Source organism: Pagrus major, chromosome 12, assembly GCF_040436345.1.
Source record: "Pagrus major chromosome 12, Pma_NU_1.0".
In the NCBI taxonomy this organism is placed as follows: Eukaryota; Metazoa; Chordata; class Actinopteri; order Spariformes; family Sparidae; genus Pagrus; species Pagrus major.
This window is the reverse complement of record NC_133226.1, coordinates 19,373,092-19,396,644: the sequence shown is the minus strand read 5'-3', so window position 1 is coordinate 19,396,644 and position 23,553 is coordinate 19,373,092. Positions and strand designations below refer to the sequence as shown.

Genomic DNA, 23,553 nt, shown 5'->3' with positions numbered 1-23,553 from the left:
AAGCTTTTTTTTTTTTTTAAATCATCAGTACAAGAACAAGGTACAAACATGTAAACAGAAATGCCAAGGGCTTTCACAGACACACAACACAGATGAAAAATAGAACAATTATGAAAATAAAAAAATATTATAAAAATAGATATCATGGAAACAGCAGTATGTTAGTTTTTGCCCATTTTTAAAAAGAGATATACTTTATATTTTTATTATTCCATATCAAATGTTTAAACCTGAAAATCATCTGTCACAACTTCCGCTTCTGGCTTATTCTACGGAAGTGGCTTGTGCGCATGCGCGATCGTATTCCAGAGACTTCGGCACCAGGGTTTTAAAACACATGAGAAATATCGTGTCTACAGCTACCCTACGTGTCAACAGTGGTAATTCGTGATCCACAGAGGTGAGAAATAGTACTCAGTTAAAAACCATCGCTTTAATAATAATGTTTAGCCAGCGGGTTAGTTATTATTCTTCACAGACTACCTGTTAGGTTCACCGCCGAGCGAAGGCAGGGAGCTAGCAGTCAGTTAGCTAGCAGTCAGTGTGATGACGCTGTGATCATAGTGATTGTCGATCAGCAACAAGACGAGTTAACAACACGCAGAAGTCCCAGTCCCTCAGCAGGCCACCGATTAATGTAACCAAGGAGAGCTGAAAACACAGCCTCTCTTCTGCGTCTTCTACTATATATAAACTAACAGTAGCGTATTAAAAACTAATACTGACAGGTAGCAGGTGACAGACATAGCTGCCCTGTGAACTGGTGGAGGAGGCAGACATGTGCTTAATAAAGTGAGATGGAGAATAGACTTTATCAGATACATTTCGCATATTGATGCCTGAATGTTACTTGTTGTTTTTACTTCTGCTGTGCTGTCGCCCCCCTGTGACACTCTGTCGACACTGCAGTCAGCAGATCTGGATCCAAACATCACTAATGAATGACCATTTGGACAGTTGACACTACACAAATCTCCTTTAGTATTTATTATCCTCCTGTGGTGGTCTAAATGCTATTTGTTTAACTTGACTTCACAAAAATGTTAAGAAACAAACAGGTAAAACAGAATTGTCAGATTAATTGTCAGGTATTTCTCTGAAAAAAAATTATCTAGGTGATTTATCACCACTTTTTAAAAATACATGACAAAAACTCATGGTGCTCTGTCCACGGTGCTGCAAGCTTCACGGATCTCATTCTTGAAACAGTTGTATTTAGAGATTTTAACAAACACCTAGCGTCATCTGCATTCGTACAAAAACAATGAGGAAATATTTTGCAGCGTCGAAGCAGTCCCAGCAAAACCTCTATCAAAAAGTTGTTGAGGAGCTCATGATTTTGTGAACAACCCCTGTAAGTTTCAAGATTCAGATTTTTTCTTTAAAATAACTCTTCAGAAGTTTTATATTGTCCCTTTTAGTTCGTAGTCAATATTCAGTAAGGACTTGGTTGTTTCAGGTGGTTTCATGGACAGATATGTAGCCAAACTTTTCAAATTAGTTAAATATCTACCTTAAAGCCCACGAGGATGCCCTTATTCATAATGAAGTCACATGTCTTGTTTAATGAAAACAATATATACGTGTCCTTTTTATTATACGGGCTGGAAAAGCTTTACCCCCCTGTGGTCACTGAGATAAAGACACTATTTTTGACAACTTCTTTCTCTCCTTCAGCTTCATCACTCTTGGCGTCCTGTCCGAGCCACAGTCATGGTGTGCATTCCCTGTATCGTGATTCCTGTCCTGTTGTGGGTCTACAAGAGGTTCCTGGAGCCTTTCCTCTATCCGTTCATTTCACCCATTATTAATACATTCTGGACCAAAAAGGCAGTCCAGGAGACTGGTGACCAAAAAGTTAGTGAAAAGAGTAATGGGACTTGCAAGGTAAGTTAGCCATTTTTCTTCATTTGTTTGTGTAGGGCTTGGTGATAATTAAATTCTATAGACATTATGGATGTTTTATTATGATATTTGACATAGTTTTCAGCTTAAGTTGATTTTCACTAGACCCTACTGGTGATAGTTTTGAGCCCCTACATGATTGTTTGTTGTTGATAACCGGATGTTTCTTTCTTATGTGTTTCAGGCTGACAGCAACGGGGAAGTCACAGCCAATGGATCAGCTATAGCAGCAGATAAGAAGACAGACTGACAGCTCCAAATGTTTATAAAACTGCATCTTAAATTGTGTAAATATTCCATTGATATAATATAGAGAAACTATCGAATAACTTATCAGTCCTCTTTAAATGGAATGGTTTTTATAACTTTCCATATAATGTGTACTTTATTTGTTTTGATTTACACTAACTTTAGAAAATTGTTTATTGTTGATAAATTTTTCTTGTTAGTCATGAATTGATACATGCCTTTACTGTGTTGAATATTCAGTCACAGTGGGAAAGTTTTTTAAGTCAAATGTGCAACTTAATCCATGAATAAAAGAAAAGCTCATTTATTGCTCCATGCCTCATTTGGGTTGATTGATTATGTTTGTGTTTTGTGATATTTTAAACAACATAAATATGACAGCAATATCATTCCTGTGTGAATTTAGGTCAGAAAAATCACGCTAAACGCCGCTTTCTACTTTATGTTGCTTTCAGGAGTTTTTCAGGGCCAAACGGTGGAAAAAGGAGGGCAAAAGATTGTCAGATCAGCAGCCCCTCCTCAATGTCTCGTCCTTGCTTTTATATCCTCAGCCTTGAAGCTTCTCTTGTCTTCAAGTCTATATTTGGTTCACTAATTAGAACATCATGAGCCACATTCAAAGCCTGTCTTGTTTGCCTCTCGCATCACAATTCGTGGACTTCGTGGAAAAAGAGTTTCCAGGCGTTAACATCAGGGTTCAGTTTTGTCTTTGTTTCCATTGAAATCGAAAGCAGAGTTCAGTCATACGCATAACCACAGCTTGCTGTGCAGGTAGAAAACTACTGGTGGTCCTGTGGGTTTGCTTCTAGTAGCATTAGGCGGTGGGTGAAAAGCTGCAAGCATCAGTCTATAGAGACATATTTTAGGTAATTTGTTAATTTGAATTGAATCATTGCAAAATTATGTGAGGTAAGTTCATCAGTTTGCGTCTCTGCCATGATTTCTGATTCTTTCGGGAAAAGAAGAGCAGTTGGAAGTGAAAAGGCGCATTTTGGGTGACTAAATTAAAGGAATACTTCAATTTTACACATTAAAGTGTGTTCACAGGTCTTGAGGAGAACTACTTAATATGTGAAGAAAGGAGTATAAAGCCTTCTGTGGCTCCAGAGGAAGCTGCATGTAATCTAATGGACTGCCTCCTCTGATGTCACCCAGTGGCTAAGTAGCATTGTGGGTAATGTAGGCACCAGGTTTGGAAAAGGAAGAAGATTGCATGGAATTAAAAAGGCAATGTCTAGTTCTGGGGACCTTATTTTCCTCTGAGAACAGCTTGTTCATTCAGTTATGGAATTTCTTTTATTTTTTATTATTTCACCAATTTTGTAAATATTAAAATTCTGCGTTTTAATTTGTTCTACAAAACTACATAGTGCCCCTTTAAAGTTTAGATCAGGTACTTGTGGATCTATTGGCCCTATTTCTATCTGCAACGTCACCGACGTACTCAACGCCCCTCTGTCGTCATCACGCAAGGGGTGGCGACGTGGAAAACATGGTGGACAGGAGTATGTAGAGTGATCTGAATTGTGTCGAATTCCACAGAATTTAACGTTTTCGCGTTTGTAATTAACGCCTGACAAACAAATTGGGCCAAACTCCTGTTGTGTGTAAAAAACAGTCGCCGTTCAAAGGTCCCGGGAGCCGAGACAGCCGCGGAAACTGCGAGAAGCATTTATGACAGGTAAGCCGAGCGGTCAGCTGATATCAAACAAGCAGTGGACGTTAGCTGCTTTCTGGACAGTGAGTTGTGAACCACACGTTCACCCGGACACGGTCACGAGTCTGTAAATTATCTAGCCAAGGCTTCGTGCTAATTTGGGACTGCCTGTGTACGGTGTTGACACTGAAAGGTGCCGAGGCACAGGGCATTTCCTGCACCTACACTAGGATGAGCTAGCAAGTTGGTTAACTGAAACAGCAGCTATATCATGATGCAGGACATAGCACACTGAATCTGGACACTAAGTGCTGTAATGGAAAGCTCAACAATAATCAGTCTTTTCATCAGTGATTTGAAGAACGTAGTATGTTTTTGGGGGCATGCATATTCTCGTCTTAACTCATGTGTGTGCCTGTCATGCATTAACATGAGGCACAAACTACCCTCTGCCAGTTCACTTGGGCAAGTGTTGGCTGGCTGGCTGCACCTGTGTGTCAAAGGTGTGTCTTTTCAAGAAAACAAAACACGTCCTGGTTCCTTATGTGTCATCCTGTAGTGAACTTGGCCTCTCTCATGAATGCATGTATTGGAACCGGTGAGGAAGAATCTGTTTTGCTTACATGTAATTTGCTGAAATTAGGAATTTTAATTTGAAATACACGGATAGGGAACAGTAGAGATGAGTGTTGGCACTAGAGGTGTCGCGATATTGAGAAATTCATCATAACCGTGATATTAATAAAAGGAAATATTGATATTGTGTTCATGATACACATGATAAATGTCTATTAAAGACTTGGACTGTGACTAAACTAAGTACTGTGGAATGTTGCTAGCCTTGAATATGTTAGGTTACAGTCTTATTGATGTTTACGCTATTTATTATTCATGGTGCTGTGCTGTGCTCTCCTCTTATATTGTACTGTCCTGAGATGTGTCTGTCCTCTTTATTACTGTCCTACTTGTTTGTCCTATATGTTTGGTGTCACTCAGTTTCCCCATTGGGGGATTAATCAAGTATTTCTTGTCATTTCCTGTCGTCTCATTTTGAAAATGTCGTCTGAATAATCCAGCGTCCATCCAAGATGTTCGGCCTTGTTCATCTCTTGTTTACGTGCTCGTGGGGTTGACTTTTCACCAGCAATAGAGTAGTTGATAGTAATAATGATAATACAGTAGACTTATGTAGTGCTTTTCTAGATGCTTTACAAAGGAGAGCAATAGTCCATTAATAATTATTCTCACCACCTTCCTAAACCCGTATTTTGAGGGTAATTTATTTGCCAAAACAGAAACACACAGCAAACAAGGTCCAAGAAAGTAAGGAGGCTAAAACATGAAAACAAGATACAGCTTTTCTCAGTTAGTAGCAGAGAAGAGCAGAAAGTGTGTCCTCTGAAAATAATGTATGTCAACTTGCTGTCAAAGAGAAACTAGATGGTGTATCAGTACTGCAGAAAACGAGTATTGAAATCGTTTTGAATATTCAGAATCGATATGTATCTATATATCAACATTGTTGATGAGTAGAGATCTACATTCTTAGTCCCAGTAGCAGCTAGCCTTCCTTTATTGTTTATCGACTCCTTACACACACCTGAGAGCTCTGCTACTATTGATAAATCTTTGTCTAAAGGTAATGTTTAATCTGAACTGAGAGAGGTCAAACTCTGAGTTCCTGATATGTAAAATATAATGTTGCTTATTAGCCCTTTTCTTGGCCAACAATAGCTGTGCTGTGTGTTGAGGTAATTATTAATCTTTGTGATGGCATTTCCTCTGTTCCAGGACTTGGCATATGCCTGGTGAAAAAGCAGTGAAGAGTGGTGAGTCTGGCTGAGTGGAGCCAGTAGAGATGGGTGCCAACACCAGCCAGGTCAGCGACCTGTCCGATAACCCCAGCCTCAAGGCTCTTGTGGGCACGGAGTCCATATCAGAGAATGACCCTTTCTGGAACCAGCTCATCTCCTTCACATTCATCAGTCCCACCAGCAGGTACACAAACACACACAGAGGTTCATTTATTACAGATTATGGTGATTATGTGCCAGTATGTTGCAGTTTAGCACTGTCAGACTGCCGCACAATTACAGTACCAAAAAATTTGCAGGTTGCAGCTTCACAGATGCACACATCTTTCCTGCCTTTGTTCAAGCTTTATCAGGGGTTATCAGTCACATCTCACAATGATGTTGCAGTTAAAAGCTCAGGCTAAGGGTAGTTTTTGGAAGATTTATAGCTACTACTATTACTGCCACTATTTCAAAGGTAAAGAACTTTACACTCAGGACTTGTGGTGTTTTTGACTGTTAAATTGTTAATTATGTACATTGAAAAATATCTGTTTTTTCTTTGTATACTTGTGATTTCAAAGCCATCCTGTCAACAGCATATAGACTACATCATTGGAACACTAATCAGATTAAAGCAAAATAACTTGAGATCGAAAACATCACTGATAACGAAAATACTTGTTAGTTGCAGCTCTAGATTCAATCCTTACTTGTCCAACAGAAAGAAAACAAGAGGTCAGACAGGAATGGAAACAAATTGGAGATTAAACTGATCTTGACAGTAGCAAAATCTCCTGAAATATAGACCTGAGGGGGCTTGGATGAAAATATATCTCTTGGAAGTGTTTCTCATCAAAGTTGAATAAGTTGTCTTTAAACATTTAGGGAACAGCAAAGTCTTAACTTCTTAAATATTCATTAATGTTTGACAAGTTTCTCCAAGCGTCTACTTCAGAGCTATAGTAAGCTATACCAACAGACGCTTGGCACGCCCTTCCAATAAGAAGGTCCTTCGAGATTCCCAGCCAGGATCCAACATTCACCTGTAGACAGGATGTTTGCAGAGCTCCTGTCAGCAGCAATCCCACATTATTACCGTCCCACTTGGCTGGGAATAGATAAACTAGTTAACACTTAGTCCCTTTGTAAATAGTGCTGAGAGGACACCGCATTCCGTACTGGAGCTGGTCTGTGACCGATGTTAAATATTCATCCAGTAAGGGCGTTTCATTCATTCATCAGTGTAACCGGGTCACGAGTTGTTAACAGAGCTTGTGTGCACCAATCCAGCTACTTATTCGGTATGTTTTCTTCTCCCGTCTTCTCCAGCTCTTCAAAACATGTTATTTATTTTAAGCCCAAGACAAAAATATAAAGACATATTGTACATATATGCACTGGTTAACATGACTAGGTTAAACAGCCCTGTTAAAGTGGTTTAAGTAAGGGCTGCAACCAGCAATTTATTTTGTATGGTCGATTAAGCTTTCAGTTATTTTCTTGGGTGGGTTTGGTGTGTAAAATATCAGAAAATATTATAAATACTTGGACAGGGCTGAAAAAGGGTTATGCCCAATTAGTATTTGAGAATGAATAGTAAGAAAAATTAGAAATCTTTTGTAAAGATAAAGTTTGACATTTTGGGAAATGTGCTTGTTCGTTCTCATATCAAGAGTTAGATGCCAAGATTGAAACTCCTGTCATGTCTTTATGATAAATGTGTAGCTGGAGCCAGAAGCCAGTTACTGTAGCTTTGTTTAGCATGGTGATTGGAAGCAGGGGGAATCAGCTAGCCTGCCAAAGATAACAAAATCTGCCTACAAGAGCCTCTAAGTTACAGCTCACTAATCAACACATTATATCTCATTTGATTAATCTGAGAAAAACAAATGGTTAAAAGAACAATTCATCATACTGTGCTAGACTTTTGTTTGTTTTTTTGTGTGTTTTTTTTTTGTTCAAGGCCGCGAACTAGCTGCTGGATATACCTACATATTTACCATGCTGACATAGAATACAATCAATGTTCTCACCTAACTCTCTCCAAAAAAAGCAAAAAGTGTAATTTCCCAAAATGTTGGAAGTATTCCTTTAAAGCTCTTAATGTGACGCAGCTGGTCCTGCCACTTCTGGACCGTTCAGGCAGGACCAGAAATAGTTTTTGGCTTCACAGTACTGTCCAAAGGGCAGTGAATGATGGATGTTTTACTGTTAAAAATTAACGGTGCTCACCTGAAACATAACGCACAGCACAAACATGACATTACGACACATGGCAGAGCATTTATATACCTTGGATTTTCTTGTTTGTGTCACTGCAGGTGCAAGCTATTTGAATGTTATTAGTGTGTGATTATAATAACAATCAGCTCCTCTGACCCATTTTCTCTTGCGTATATTTTAAGCATCTCCTTTTCTCTCTAACTTTCTTCTTCTCTGTATTTACTTTAAAACAGTGGAGACTCCAAGTTGCTAGAAGAGGCTGTCATCCCCCTGGCAAAGATCCTCAGTACGTTGCCTATCATGTTAATATGCTTCATTTGTGTCTTTGACTGGTCAATACCTTGGTCACGCAATGTATTTCAACTTAGATTTAAATAAAAAAATAAACATTTGTTTATTGTTCCTTCTTTTCATGCCAATCTGATGATTCTATCGTGCAGTGCCACTGATAAATTCTCTCCCCCTTTTTTTCTCCAAGTTGAAAACAATCCCAGATCGGGGAATTTTGGCGCCCTTGTGAGAATTTTCTTGGGAAGAACCAAAGAGCTGAAAATCTCTACAGAATGCCAAGAGTGAGTATGGGAACCTCAGAGGAGAGCATGAACTCTGATGTCAGTAATGATAGACCGCGTGCATGTCAGTGTTCACTGTGCGGGAGTGCAGGCCAGTTATTGTTCGATTGCAGGCAGTCAGGGGATCCTTGTGCTCTTTACACGGGAGAAACACTGAAGTAGTTGTAGTTTCCCATGAGAAAGCTGCTGAGGTATAACCATCAACACATGTGGCTTTTTTCTGCACTCACTGCCAAGCTCCATTTCCACAGAGATTGACCCTGCCCAAGTCACCAAATGCTTCGGGTGGGAACTCTTCTTTCTCTATTAAACATCATTATAGGTTGGCGCTATCTCTCCCCATCCACTCCCATCTATTTTTCTCACATTTCGAAACATATTCCATCACATAAACAAAACATTTTCTGGGTCTGACATAATTGGTATGTCCAAATAGGCAATTTGTGGGACTGATTAGACACCTCCGTGTTGGTGTTTAGTGGTTGTGAAACATTGTGGCTTGCACTGGATGGTTCCAATCATTTCTTGTATTCCCCTTCATTTGTTTCTCACCAGTGTTGTCCCAATCTGTTCTCTGCCATATGTGAATATATATTCACATGTTCAGTATTATTATATTCTATCGTCAAGGCCACAATATTCAATATTTGTGTTTTTGGTCGTTAAAGTGAAGGTTGCAGTCATGAGAACTGACTCGTAATTTTCAATTACCCAAAACAAAAATACCACAAAAGTTATTAACTTCCTGCATAATCACTCAAAGGGTTGATCTTCACATGCATGGAACAAAAGCTATGTAATTCATGTCAACACAATATAATATGATAAAAAGACTACATTTAAGGCCAAATGTCATTACTTTAAAGCACTAAATATCGCATTAAAAGCAACACATTACTGAAAATCAGTTGCAGTCAGCCAAGTTTTCTTAGGTAAATCTAGGACATGAACCAACAGCACATATACAGCTCCCTCCTAGCATTAATTTCCATCACAGTTTTTTCTGTTTGAACTTGAACGTGATGTCCTGTTTTTTTGTTTCTTGTCCACAGTCAGCTGTTTATCTGGCAGGCCCACAACGCACTGTTCATGATTCGCTGCCTGCTCAAGGTGTTCATCAGGGAGATGAGTGAAGAGGAGCTGCACCTACAGTTCTCCTACCAGGAGAGGGCACTAGGCTCCTGTGGAGGTGAGCTCCATCACAGATTCATTTGGAAAAGGGAGGTGTGCCAAAGGGAGATTAAAGTGGGGCCACACATTACAGAAAGAAGTTGGCTTCACAGGATACACTGGAACTGATTTTGTGTTACTTGCAGCTGTGATGTTTGAGGCAAAATGAAAATGCTTTTAGTCAATTTAGAGCATTTTTTACACTCTACACAAAACTCCACATCATCTGCTGAGAAATGTTATGAACAACATCCTTAAAAGTGTGTGGCTCCCTGTACACTCATAAGGTGTGAGTTATTATGATCTAGTCACAAGGGTCAAGTGTGTAATACTTCCCCTCATACCTAAAGAGAGATAAGAAACTGGATTTTTAATTCAGCTCAAATACCCCTGGCTACTGACCTGGATCAGCTGTCTCTGAGAGACTCCATTAAAAAAAATTCTGAATACACATCCACTGACTACACATCTGTTTTTGGCCTCAAACATGAGCCCTGTCTGAGTCCTAAATAAATACTTTGATACCTTGATACATGTAAATAATATACAATAACACCTTTTTGGAGCTCATAGGGACAATAATAGGAAAGCAAGACATTTTCAGCTCCTGACGGGCCTTAGGTTATCTGCTGTGTTGGATGGTTGTTGTTAAAATATCTTCAAAATGACACTGTGTTAATTATAGCTTGTTGAAAGTGGTAAAGAGAAGACAATCCAGGGTTTCTGCAGGTCTTGCAAAGTCTTAAAAAGCACTGAGTACAGTGTCCACAAAAGAGGCCTTACAAGGTATTAGACAGTCTTCATTTTGTCTTGTCTGCTGTATGCAATAATTTTAGTACCAGGCTGTCAAGAGACATTTCAATCAGCACCTTCAAACCGGCAGCAGACAAAGGGCTCAACGCTTACTTTTAAAAATGGTTTCCAGGCTGGCATCAGCTTTTGGTCACTGTAAATTTTGACAAATTAAGATACCATACAGTTACACATTGGCATAATCATAATTATGTGACATGTAATATATTCAAAAGCTTTATTACAGCGACCGAACAAAATTCTTTGTAGTTTGTATTTAATCTGATACATTACAGAATTTGGGTCCTAACTTTTATCAGTTTATGTGTCCACGTTTAATTCCTGGTATACAAAATACCAGTAGCTCAGGTGTTGTCATGTTCTTCAGATGAACTTTCACTTTCATCGTACAACTTATCCACCATTATCTCAAAAAAAGACCTTGCAGCATTGTCTGGTTTTAGTTCCAACTCTAACAGCAATTTTTAAATATCATAAAACAGAAATTAAAAATAATCTATTGCGGGTGCATGTTTTGTTGTTTGGTGTCCCCATTTTTTTATGTTAAAAGTCCAAGAATTGGCTGACGATTTCTCAAAATGGTTGCCAATGGCAAACTAGCAACAGTTTCTGTTGGAGGAGGCTTATCATGCCTTTATTAATTTTAGCAAAAACTTAAATGAACTTAAATTACTGAATCAGTTTGATTTAGTTAATCAAGGGCTGTGCAATGTGGCATTTTAATAAAATTGTGATACTTTGGGGCTGTATCACAATACACAATACATATCTTGATATTGATATATGCAGCCTTTAAAACCAGGAAAAGACAGCACTTATATAACGATATCTAAAATCTAAGACAATACATAATCTAATATCACGATAACAATATAATGTCAATATACTGTAGATTAATCCATTCATCCATTTTCTGCTGCTTATCCAGGCCTAGGTTGTGTTATTTAAACCAATGATATCATTAGGAGTTATTGTTCTATACTGCTGGGAAGTGCTGAAAAAGAGTCTTAAAAAGTTTAACTTGGTGACCCCTGCAGAAACCCTGTAATCCCAGTTAGCTAATTTCCCTCAGTGGTGTTCCTCTGTACAGTGAGCATGAAATATGGATTAAGGGAAGGATAGAAAGAGGGATGGTGGAGTGGGAGTTGGAAGGAAGGAGCAAAGAGAGACTGACAGTAATCTACAGGGAGCTGCCATATGTGTCTCGTATAATGACTCCCTTAATCTCTTGTGTAGAAACAGGCAGCCAGGACCTCCTTGAGGAGCTGTTGTCCAACCTCGTTCACCTGATCGTCGAAGTGCCCCTGCTGTAAGTATCTCCCTTGTTTGTGTATATATGAGCGTGTCTGTCTATTCATACATTCACATACACTTTAAAGGTCAGACATGCAAGATAGTGATACATTTTTTACACAGCTAGGTTGTTCACGCTGCCCTGACTGTCCCCACAGAGCGGTTTGTTGATGTCACAGTGCTGATTGTTTAAGATCACATGTTTGACATTATATTATCAGCATGGTGTTCACATAAAAAACATCAAGTACGGGTGACTTTTGTGCAGTTTCTCAGCCCAGCCCAATCGTTTGGTTGGAGTTCCTTGTTTTTATTCATGTTTGTTGGTTGTTACAGGATGTTAGTCATTGAGCAGTTAATGAAAAGCAGTTTGTGCGTCTGACTCTCTCTTTGCGTGCGCCACTTGCTCATCCACTCCCTGATTCACCAACCAGGAGAGGCTGAAAACCATTATGGAACAAGGTTGGGCTCAGATGTCCACATGTTTCACGTCCTCAGCTGGACTGAACAAAGGGACAAAATAAAAAAAGAAGAAAGAAAAGGGATATGACTAATGGAAATAAAGAAAGAGAGAAAGTGTCGGTTGTTTTGGAGGAAGAGAAAATGCTTGAAACGAAAGTTGGATTAGGAGCTGTGCCAACGAGTGGGAGAGAAGGGAACATAATGATTGAAAAAATGCTATCAAGCCTTTACTCCCCGTGGGCGGTGTGCACGCTAACACTCGGCTTTAATGAGTGAATATTTCAGTGTATTTACTTATCAATGGTGGAATTATCCTCCTGCCTGCCACTCAGTCTGTCACAGAGAGACAAAGATACAGTGTGGACGTCTCTGCAGACAAAATCTCCTCGGCAGTGTCAAAACAAGTTCACAGAAACATGACTGACAATCGCTCTTTCATTAACGCAGGATCTTCCACTTTTCCTCTCTTTTCCCTCGTCTGTGTTCAGTCATTCTTGACGTCCTCCTCTCTCCCCTGTCTACTTTCCTTTCTCCTTCTTCCTCTCTCCCTCTCTCTCTTCTGTTGTCACCGGACATCAAGCCCTGGCTCTTGTGTAAACGATTGAGCTTTCCAATATTATTCATTGTTTCATGCTCTAAGAGTCTACCTGTTTTTCTTCCCTTCACCACTTTGTGGCCCGCCGGCCTGTTTCCTCTGTACGTGCTCCTGATTTGGATGGGAATATTACCATTCTTTTGGTATAGCTCCCCAAATTCCAAACAGGCTTCTGTACATCAGTTGTAAGCTTAGAAGAAATCTTTTATGGCTTAATTTTACAAGAAAGATAGATGTCAGGAGTATTATTTTTAGAGGCAGGCAGTTGATTCACATTATTACTGAAATCACAGTGCCTTACAATGTCTCCAAACAAACTGTTTCTCTACTTAATCATGAATGATTATGATTATGCACCACAGATTTAGACTAGGCAATATGAGCAATTTGAGCTACAGTGTGAAATATTTAATAATCCAATCTAAAAAAACATCAATTGGTTAGTTTAGGTTTTTTAGGTTTAGGTATAGGTAATAGCAAAGACATTTGTTTTGTCTGTGTGTATAGCTGTGTTAGAGACAATTTTGATTGGATTAATTGTTCATCAAGTCATGTTTTCACATTTTTTTAGCAGTAACTTGCAATGTGATTGTTAAGATCTTCACAGATGTGAATATTTTCTTGCTTTCTTAGCCATCCATGATGGAAAATATTAAAAATGGGCAAAATTTGGGCTTCGGAAAATTTTGAAATTTTGAAATTTTTTTTACTAATATCTGACATTTTATAGACCAAACGATCACTTGTTTATCCAGGAAATAACAAACCGATTAACAAACCTGGAGGGTCCTTCTCTTAAAAATATTTTTTTGCATATCATTACTTCTCTCTTTGGGTTTTGGACTGTTTGTTGGACAAAATAAGTAATTTGAAGAACTCAGTTTGGGCTCTGGGAAATTGTGATGAGCATTTTCCCAATTTCTGACATTTTATAGACTAAATAAATTATAGATATGAAAATAAACCATCAGAATTTTTGTGGATCTAGAATCAACATCTGTAAACATTGTCCTATTATACATATATTTATACCTGTGAAGTTGTGGTACAAGAAACTGTTGTTTATCCACTTTAACTCTACATGCATCTGTCTTTTCCTGTAGTGACATCACCTATAGCATCCTGTTTGAAGCTGTGACCACGCTGCTAGTGTTCTTCTCCTATCAGCTCTTCCACAAAGACATTCTCAGAGACGGAATAATCTATCAGCACATCATGAAGGGACGATGGTGAGAAAACACACATACACCCACACACACAAGTTTAGACTCCACTTAAGACTGCCATTAACTTCATGCAACAAACAGTAATTAATTTCCATAAAAATAGAGGTTAAAAATTCAGATAAACTCATAAAGGGATAAGTTGATAAAATTTCAACTATAATTTGAGTTAGTCCCTCTTGCCTCTGAAACTGGGTCGTCCACAGTCTGTCGACGACTTTTTTGAACGCAGGCCCGGATCATTTTGGATCTTCTCCAATCCAATATGACACCGTCTGATCCAGCCTACTGTTCTTTTATCCCGGCTCTGATACAGTTAGCCTCTCTCTGTGCTTCCAGTCAGTCTCATCATGTTCCAAACAATGTCTTCATGTGTTATTCAATTGATGCCAAAGAGAAAAAAAAATAAACAAATCTAGTCAGCCAAGACCTTTGTCTCCACTGTGACCTTGTGATTCTGAGGGAAACTGAACCAATGAGTGTGTTTCTTTATGATACTAATAAACAAACTTAATTGTGGTGATAAGATCAAAACAATAAAATCAAAGCGAAATTTAATCTTATGATGTTGACCTTTACCTTGAGATGGTACTTTGAAATAGTTTGAACCCAATTTTCTGTGGTTCATTGTTATCTTGAATATTATGAATAAATGCAGATGAATGCTGTAACACTGGCTGTATTTCGAAGCCTAGTAGTGAGTTCAGAGGGGCGAACAGAGAATGGAAGTAATTTACTTTTAGGACTCTCACAGCATAAGAGCCAAATGAGAGCACTTTGTATTAATTGCCATGGAGCTGAAGAAAGGCTTCCAAGTAGCTGATGTTGGCAAAACAAATTAGAAGGCAATTTAAAATGGTTTTACCATTTGGTCCAAGGCTGGAAACCAAGGCTGTGAATAACTAGAAAACAGTGATACTGGATATTGTGCATTTCCAATTATATGTTTGTCACTCACTGGGAGAGCAGTGATATGAAGGAGTATAGTCTCTAATTAACACCTGATATGGACACGTAAGAAGGAGTCCTGTGTCTGAACTTTGCTTTTTAATGCTATATGAAGTAAATGACTGGATTGTGTACCACCCAATGAGACAGAGCTTGCAGATTTACTAAACATTTTTTTTCTCTAGGCTCGATAAAGGGAATAATTCAAATAATAAATGTTTTATTCTTAATTCAATCATATATATAGTCAGATAGACATGATGTTTCTGTTGAGCAGTTGAAAAACACCTTTAAACATCCAAACAAAGATTGGATAACCTCAGTGCTTTTATTCTGAAAGTATTTGCTGCTGTACTGAACTGAATCAGGAACGGGTTTATTACCAAATAGGTTTCCACGTACAAGGACCTTATACGTAAATATATCAGATTTAAAATGAGTAGAGGTTTGCAATTTTTTAATGCAAAGAGGATTCTCAGAGCAAAACTTTTGCACTCCTGTGGATTGACAGGTGCGTAGGAGAAAACAGAAGAAAATCATACTATTTAGTTTATATTTGAAAAATAACCTTAATGAATGTATGTGTACCGTAACATTCTTATAAATTTTTTCCTAAATCAAGTGAAGAGAACAGTGTGTGGGAGTTATTTTGTCCTTAAAAAAAATCTGCATTGGTTATGACTTGGAAGGTGCAAAAATGATAACCCAGGATTTGCAAAGTGAGGGCATTCATGTAACACTAAGAGTTAGATCCTGTGTCACAACCATTTTGTGTCTTCTGTATAGGCAGACTTAATTATAGAAATGTTGCAGACCTCACAAATTATACCTTTTCCAAAAAAGCATGTTTTAAGGAACCCAGTTATTATTGTTACTTTGATGAAAACCTTTAGAAAGAATTTTAGTTCAGTCTATTTGTTAGTTTGCACACAAGTGAAATTGTAGTACAGAAGATGCAGTTGTATCATTGAATGATATAACATTAAAGCATTCAGATAAAGCTAATATAACAGGTAGGGCTCTCTTCTTGAATCACACACCTGCCTTCAATGCGTTGTATGTGAATTTTAAACACTGTACACCTTGTGATACAAGAACAATTTTAGAAAATTTGAAAATAGAATGAAACCATGCAGAACATCACTGGTCCCATTGTTCTGAGCTTCAGTGATATTGGTAGAGTGAGGTGTCTGCACAGAACAAAGACTATGGAGCAGTTTCTTTTGCTCAGGCTGTGAGACTCATGAACTCATTTTCAACACTCCACTGAAAAAAAATAGTTTTTCGTGTGCAGCATAAAGAGAGTACAACTTATCTTTCGTTGTACCATCTTGTGTTGTAGAAGGGCAATTAAAGAATCTTGAAATCAAATCAAAAATTCCCCTGACTTTTCTGTAATGTCTCAGATATTTAACATTCTTGTTAATGTTTCTGTCTTTTTAAATCTTTTTGAATGTGTCTCTCTTCTCCCCAGTTTATCTTTAACCAGTCGGCTGGTGAAGACCCTGCTCTATAACTTCATCAGGCAGGAGAAATGTCCACCTCCAGCCACCCACATCTTTGAGCCGAAAGACGAGGGAGGCCTGCTTTACGGCCTTGCATCTGGGGTAGCAAGTAAGGGTACTCACATCCACACGCGAACAAAACCAAATTAAAGCAGAAAGAAAATCTAGAGGGTTGTTTGTTTGCAACCTAAATCAAATTTTTGTAAACACTTTTTTTGGTTCTTGGGATACAAGCAGCCAGATCCCCAGTGTTTATTTGTATTTTTTATTTTTTTTATTTTTGTGTTTGAATGACGTTAAATGTGTTGCTTTCCTCTTTTTGCACTTTGTCGTAGTGATGTGACTACATCCCCCACATCAAAACAAAGCTGGTTGGTAGAAATGTTAAATTCTAAGAATGATGGTCGAAGAGCCAGACAGTAACAAGAAATGAGACTTGAGAGTTCCTTCCTTTCTTCCTTGGAAGCAGTGAGTGAGAGAGATGATTAATTTAAGAAAGTGCGAGCCGTGGATGAAAGTGATGAGTCAAAAATGGATGTGTGTATCTGTTTGGTAATGTGCTGTGTGTGTGTGTGTGTGTGTGTGTGTGTGTGTGTGTGTGTGTGCGTGTGCGTGTGCGTGTGCGAGCGTGCGTGCGTGCGTGCATGCGTGCGTGTTTGTTTGAGTGTGAGAATAGGGCTGGGTTTCCCCCCGCAGATAAATGCTCTTTGTCGGTTGTTGGTAGCAGATTCCTATCAGTGAGCCATCAGTATTCAACCCAGCCTGTCTGTCTGTGGCCAGTGATCGGCCCGATGAGTTATGGTGCCCTGTCCTGTTCTGTAATCCCCTAGAGCCTGTCTGTCTGCAGCCGCCTCCCTTATACACACACGCACAGACCAACAAAGACACAAGCTCTCTTATACTCCGAGCTCAGAAACAACACTTGTTTTCTTTCTCCGTCTCTCCGTCTCTCTGTCTCGTATCCACACAGTCATCGAGGATTGACAGAATACACAAGTACATTATAATTTGAGTGTTCAAAATGGGTGTAGGCACGGGTGAATGTCTGTACCTAAACTGGACAAATATTCGACTACATAAAGGAGAACTCCGCCAATTTACACATTAAAAGTCAGTTTGCTTGTTATGGTTAGTATCTTAACGTCTGAGAAAACAGGTGTATGATGTCCTTTGTGGCTCTGGAGAAGCTTTGTCAAAGTCTTAGAAATTAACCCTGATGATATCATCAGGGAAGCCTGTGTTACAAACTGGGCATTTACCAGGTAACATGAGAGATATCGGAAATGTAGGATCCAGCATTTTGGAGCATGCTGCAGGCTCCTTTTTTAAAGGAGCATACCAGTGGTTTTGCATATTTTAGCCTGTTTGGTTGCTGAGATAAATACAACTAGCAGACTGGCCGTTTATTCACACACTCCAAACTTCATTCAGATGGCAGCATCATACAATACGATGCGATACGATAGACTTGCCCTTTAACCCGAGAGTCCTAAGCCCGAGAGACTCCTCAATTCATCTTCAGCATCAAGAGTTTAAATTGAATGACTTATTTGACCTGGATAAGTCAGAATCCAACCCTGTGACAGGAATTAAGAATAACTGTAATAAATATACAGAAATAGCCAATCTTCTCGCTGATGATCTGTTTGCTTATGTAGGTCATAAAGAAGCATCAGTATCAAATTGAGACTGTTTCATGTTTCAGCATTTTTAAGGACCTAAAATCTTTTTAAAAGTATACTATAAAGTCTGTCATTCCATCCACGCTGCCACAACTTCCTCTACATTACCTTCCTTTTTATAGAAATTTAAATTCATCATTTAATTAACATGTAAACATGTAACAGGCTGGATTTTCCCCTGAACCAAACACGGGTCGTTGGCAAAGCAACGCAGCGTTTGATTTCTGTCGGCATTTAAATGTCTGGGGGGGGGGGTTTGGATGTCTCTTCTTCTCTTTCTTTTACACACTCTGCTGTCTGAGTGTCTGCAGGGGGGATTATCACTCCTCTCCTCTCCTCTCCTCTCCTCTCCTCTCCTCTCCTCTCCTCTCCTCTCCTCTCCTCTCCTCTCCTCTCCTCTCCTCTCCTCTCCTCTCCTCTCCTCTCCTCTAGTGCGGGGTGCCTTACTGTGTGGCAGCCCCATTGTGGCTTCTCCTTCTCCTTCTTCTTCTTCTTCTTCTTCTTCTTCTTCTTCTTCTTCATTAGTGTAACACACTTAGGATACAGTATTAAATTATGCATTTAACATTTTAGCCCTCGATTTTTTATATAAAAATGTGTTACAAATCCCTCTACATCTGTGGAATGTTCTCATGTTTTATTGTTTGGATTGAGTTTGGTACAAGTGCTTTGAGCATATATTTTGATTTGTGTGAGATTATCAGAATAGTGTGTTTGTTTATTGTCTTTGTCTGTACAGCATGTTTCCCCATGTGCGTTTTTGGATAATCATCACGAGTTTGGCATACTTGCATGTCTGTGTGTGTGTATGTGTGTGTGTGTTTGTGTGTTTGTATCAGCGTTCTTGGCCAAGGCATTGCCCTGAAGCCCTGATGTCATATTTCATTCACTGTTATGCAAGTAAATAAGTAAGTAGCACATTCTGTCTGTCTCTGTTCACCGGGCGTTCACATCTCTGTCTGCACTGAAGCGCATGTTCTCAGCTGGAACTATGAGAAAATATTTCCCACCTCAGCTCCCTTCTCTGTTGCCTCCACAGGCAACTAACATGTTCACAATGGTGTTCAAGTGTATGTTGTGGCACAAGTGAAATGGAAGAGCCGATGTTTACCCTATTTTACAGAGATTTAGTCTCTTTGATCTGATGTCTGATGTATTTAAACTGGGAATGTATGTATTTTTAGCCTTGCTAGTTGAATGGTTCATTGATGGTTGTCTGTTGGCCCAGACTGTCTGAAATATGCCAACAACTGTTGAACAAACTATTGAATTGCCATGAAAGTTTTTACAGACATTTATGTTACCCAGAGGATAAATCCAAGCTGATGATCGACTGTCTTTTTGCTTTAGCACCACCAGTACTAGAAATGTCTTCTACAGATTGGCCCAAAAATTTGAGTTTAATGGTTCCCAGACGATGTATCCTTATGACTCTGGTGATCCTGACTCTCCATCTAGTACCATTATCAGGTCACAATTTTAATTAATTCAATACTTAGATTTTTGACCAGCAAACGTTTGGCTTCCACATTATACTCAGGCTTGTTTGGTGCTAATTAGCAAACTGAGATGGTGAATATGGTAAATATGATTAGTTTAGTTGCATGATCTCACGTCACCTTTGTTAAAAAACTGCACTTGTACACGCTGCAAAGACTTCGGCCGACAGCCAACTAACTCGTATCTTACAACTATAACACTCCACACTACCAAGTGGTGATAGTCTGTATACGTCATTCAAGAAAGGAAACCCGAAACCTGAAACCATTCTTATGAAACGCCACCCACAAAAACTTGTGCTACAGATGCACACCAACGACCCCTACATTGACCAGAGAAAGGCAGCGTTTACTTATTAGAGAATTAAGCTGTATTACTTATTTACTCTGAATGTCATATTGAAAAAGGACTTTTCAGCCGTTTAGCCTTTGACTGTCATTGTCATTGTCACTAGACCTTTGTTATATATTCTGTTGAGTTTATATTATTACTTACATCATCCCAAATGTTTTCCAGAGCAACCAGTAATTGAATTCAAGATAACGGTGCGTTTCATTTGGTCACCTATCGCTTCAACGTCCAGAGAGTGAGGAAGGGAGAAGGAAGTTGACAAATAAGACAAAATGAACATGAATCTCCTCTGTATTCAATTTCTGCCGGAGTTTTGATTGAGAGACCCCCAGTGGCAGAACTTACATACTGTGCTTTTTACGTCAACAGAAAAATGAGTGAACATTCCTCAAATATTAACAGGATGCATAACTTCCTTCAGACTGAAGATAAGAAGTACTCCAGCTCTGTTCAAGAGAAGTAAACTAATAAGATTCCCCTGATCAACAGTCTAATAACAGCAGCATCATTAAGTGCCTCACGGGTGCGTATGTGTTTGTGTTTGATGATTACCATGATATGAATCTGGATTTGGTACGGGGTCAGAATCAGGTGAATCAGATGTCAGGGGGTAGATGTGGTTTGAGAAGAGATGGAGAGAGATTTTGAAACACTCTGGAGATACTTGATTGTGTGATGATATTTTAGTTTGAATACAGTAATTGACTGTTAGCCAGCACTCATGTCTGATGGTGGTAGTTATTATATAAGACTTCACAGCCTTCTGTCCCAAAAAACAAGGCTTAGTTGAGCATTTAAAGCTCAATTTCTGGTACAGAAACTGTTTTTGAACCTGTTTTTAATAGATTATAATAAGCGCTCACAGTGTGTAAATACTGTGAGTAGTTTTTGGTGATGAAAAGATAGGTTCTAAAGGTTGTTGTGGATATAGACTCAAGTAAAGTTCGACATTGTGGGTGCATTTGGGTTGCGTGCCTCACAGTGCGATGCCTTCGCTGCCCCCGAGTCCTGAAGCCCAGATTTCATCGTGCCAGCCTCCGTGTCCGTGTGTGACCTTCTCTTTTCCTCACTTTCCCCTTCCCTTTCCTCCTCTTCATGTCCTCCTCCCTCTCTTTTTCCACTGGGCGGCTGGCCAGAGCCAGAGCAGCCTAAGAAGTGTAGCATTATTGGGTTTATGTGGTGGGCAGGCAGACAGGCAGAGGGAACCGAGCCAGACGGATAACAAACAGCACCCACTAAGGTAAAATACAGCTCTATGAGTGTGTGTGAGAGTGCAGGAAACATGGCTGCCAGACTGGGCTCTCTGACACTGTCGGGCCAGTCACTGTGGTGCCAGTGATGAGATGAACACGGCTCCGTCACAACTTGGCTCTCTCTCTCTAGATCTTGTTTTCTCTCACACTCATACTCACTTCTCTCTCCGAGCAGTAGAAGGACAGAAGAGTATCATGTTTGGAGAAAGGGAGAGAGAGACAGACTGAACGATGCAAAATTTGTCTTCTCTTTTTGCTCATGTATAAACAAATTCATTCCCCATCTCACTGGAATTGCATACACGAGGTCAGACTGAGTGTTGGAGTCGCTCTTTACTAGCAAACTTAGAGGCAAACCACCATATAAACCATGAATGTTACTAAGATTTTAAACAGTCACAAGATGTTTAAAAGAAACACTTAGAGAGAAAGTACACGGAAAGCCTTTTCTTCATATTCTTTATTTATATCCTGATAAGTTTTTTATTTGCTCTGTCTCCTTCCTTTTAAAATAGTACAAGGAGAATAAACTGGGACGTGACCTCCCTCTTTCTTGTTGAGTTAGAGTAATTTTTTTGATGTAGTAGAATGTCAGTGTACATGCCTCATGTGATGTTTTGAATAATGTCTCCTTGTTCACTTGAACAAACAAGTAAACAGAGGATGTGAGTGTGCCATAGTTGAATGGAGCGGGGTGACTTATTGACATTTCGAACAGGAGAGACTTAAAACGAGTGAGCCAAGTATTTATTGACATGTATATGAAAAGTAGATGCCGAGATGGAGTCCGACACTGGTGGTGACTGGCTGACGAAAATGGCTGCGTTCTCAATGGATAAAAAGAGGAGTGGGCTTTCAGCTTGCCGTGGTAGTCGGTGTTCCCGTGGTAGTCGGCCGATCCGGAATCGACCCCATCCAAGTTTTATGGAAATCCGTTGAGTAATTTTTGTTTAATCCTGCTGACAAACCAACCAACAAACACTGAGACATGGGTGAAAACGTAACCTCCTTGATGGAGGTAATAAATGGTTTATAAAGCATATCATTGTTCGTTAACAGTAAGTAACTATTAACTAAAGTTAAATAACCATAAATTTACCATTTATAAATGATGGTAATTGTTAGTGTTAGCGAAATGACAGCTCACAGCAGCAGAGAGGAGAACAGATTTAACGTTTGGCAGTAGAAGTATGATTGGTTTAAGAAGATCTCGGCGTAATCTGGTGGGTTAAACTGAGTCAGCTAATTATGACAGAGGAGTGAGAGAGAGAAATGTGAGTGATGAGCAGCATAATGATAGTCTTCCTTATTGAACTCACGCTAAGCCTCATTACTCTTACATCAAGGAGAGCGTGTCCAAACTCATAGAATTGATCTGCTCTTCTATCCTTTGCCACTAGATGGCAACAAATCTACTTGGCTTCTCCTCAAATTCAGAGCAGCTTGATCAGTGTGGACCTGCAGCACAGTGGCACTGCCTCTCACCAGTGCTTGTCTCATGCTCTCTGTGTGGCTGGGTGTGCAGGAGCCAGAGACTGTCATCTGTGTACCTTGCTGCTCATGCTTCTCGTGCTTCTCGCCTGAAAGCACCAGCACTTCAGTGGCTCTGTAGGAAATTCGGCTCCCTCTCATCCCCCAAACAAGAAAAACGAACTCACACTCCAGCTGGCCAGCAGTTCCAGGTCCTCTTTGTTCAGTGGCGCCGTCTATGTTGTTTCAAATTTCAGGTGCTGCAAACCATCGTGCGTGACTCCATTGTGCCCGTTTTGGCCTTGATTACATCAGTCTGACTGCACAGACTCTTTTGCATTCATTTCCCTATGAAGCATGAATCAGATATTGTGAGGAAATGCTGCAAGTTGTGAGAATACTTCAGTGCTTTCTATAAAGAGGTTGACATGCACAACCTGACTGCTCTTCATTAGTAGATTCTGCACAGATTATCCATCTGTTGTACTCAAACTGCTGTAGTTCTGAGGCTAGGCCTTAAACACAATGTGTGGTAACTTAGAGATCACCAGGAGAAGTGTGTTTGAGAAGATATGCATGAAATATTTTCCTGCAATTAAACCGGATATAATCAATATTTTTTATGATAAGCTTGTATCAAATGTGAAAACACTGTGGCAGTGTGAAAGGGCTCAGTCATGGTGGTGAACCAGCAGAGAATTATTTCCAGAATCAGCTTAATGGAGCTTCAAAGTGAGTTTCAGTTAGTTGTTTAGCTGTTTGGCTGCAATATTATTGTTTTGGCTCTCTCCCATCGCTCTCATAATGCTTTTTATGGCAGCTGCAGGCAGACATTTTTAGTGAAAATGCCCCGAATACCCACTTAACACTACCTGTTCAGCACCAA

The 23,553-nt window shown here is 39.4% G+C and overlaps 2 protein-coding genes across 3 annotated transcripts in view; both read left to right on the top strand.

The window, feature by feature from the left end:
* The first annotated feature begins 310 nt into the window (after positions 1-310).
* On the top strand, positions 311-2,464 carry LOC141005908 (UPF0729 protein C18orf32 homolog). The gene is made up of 3 exons (XM_073477970.1): positions 311-400; positions 1,678-1,887; positions 2,090-2,464. Exons 2-3 carry the CDS (start codon positions 1,714-1,716, stop codon positions 2,153-2,155), a joined length of 240 nt encoding a protein of 79 aa, XP_073334071.1. The 5' UTR covers positions 311-400; positions 1,678-1,713; the 3' UTR covers positions 2,156-2,464.
* A 1,158-nt stretch (positions 2,465-3,622) lies between these two features.
* dym (dymeclin) overlaps positions 3,623-23,553 on the top strand; it is a 54,280-nt gene continuing 34,349 nt past the window's right edge. The window contains exons 1-8 of one of the 2 annotated variants that reach the window (XM_073478495.1): positions 3,623-3,835; positions 5,603-5,809; positions 8,064-8,116; positions 8,309-8,402; positions 9,455-9,591; positions 11,622-11,694; positions 13,839-13,964; positions 16,381-16,520. In XM_073478495.1, coding sequence (XP_073334596.1) covers positions 5,670-5,809; positions 8,064-8,116; positions 8,309-8,402; positions 9,455-9,591; positions 11,622-11,694; positions 13,839-13,964; positions 16,381-16,520 — 763 coding nt within the window. In that variant the 5' untranslated portion in view covers positions 3,623-3,835; positions 5,603-5,669. The remainder of the gene's footprint in view (positions 3,836-5,602; positions 5,810-8,063; positions 8,117-8,308; positions 8,403-9,454; positions 9,592-11,621; positions 11,695-13,838; positions 13,965-16,380; positions 16,521-23,553) is intronic. The other variant, XM_073478496.1, reaches the window with a different exon arrangement.

Coding starts and splice junctions, on each gene's coding strand:
- LOC141005908 (XM_073477970.1), top strand. CDS start 1,714: ATGGTGTGCATTCCCTGTATCGTGATTCCTGTCCTGTTGTGGGTCTAC. Junction 1,888..2,089: donor AGAGTAATGGGACTTGCAAG/GTAAGTTAGCCA, acceptor TATGTGTTTCAG/GCTGACAGCAACGGGGAAGT.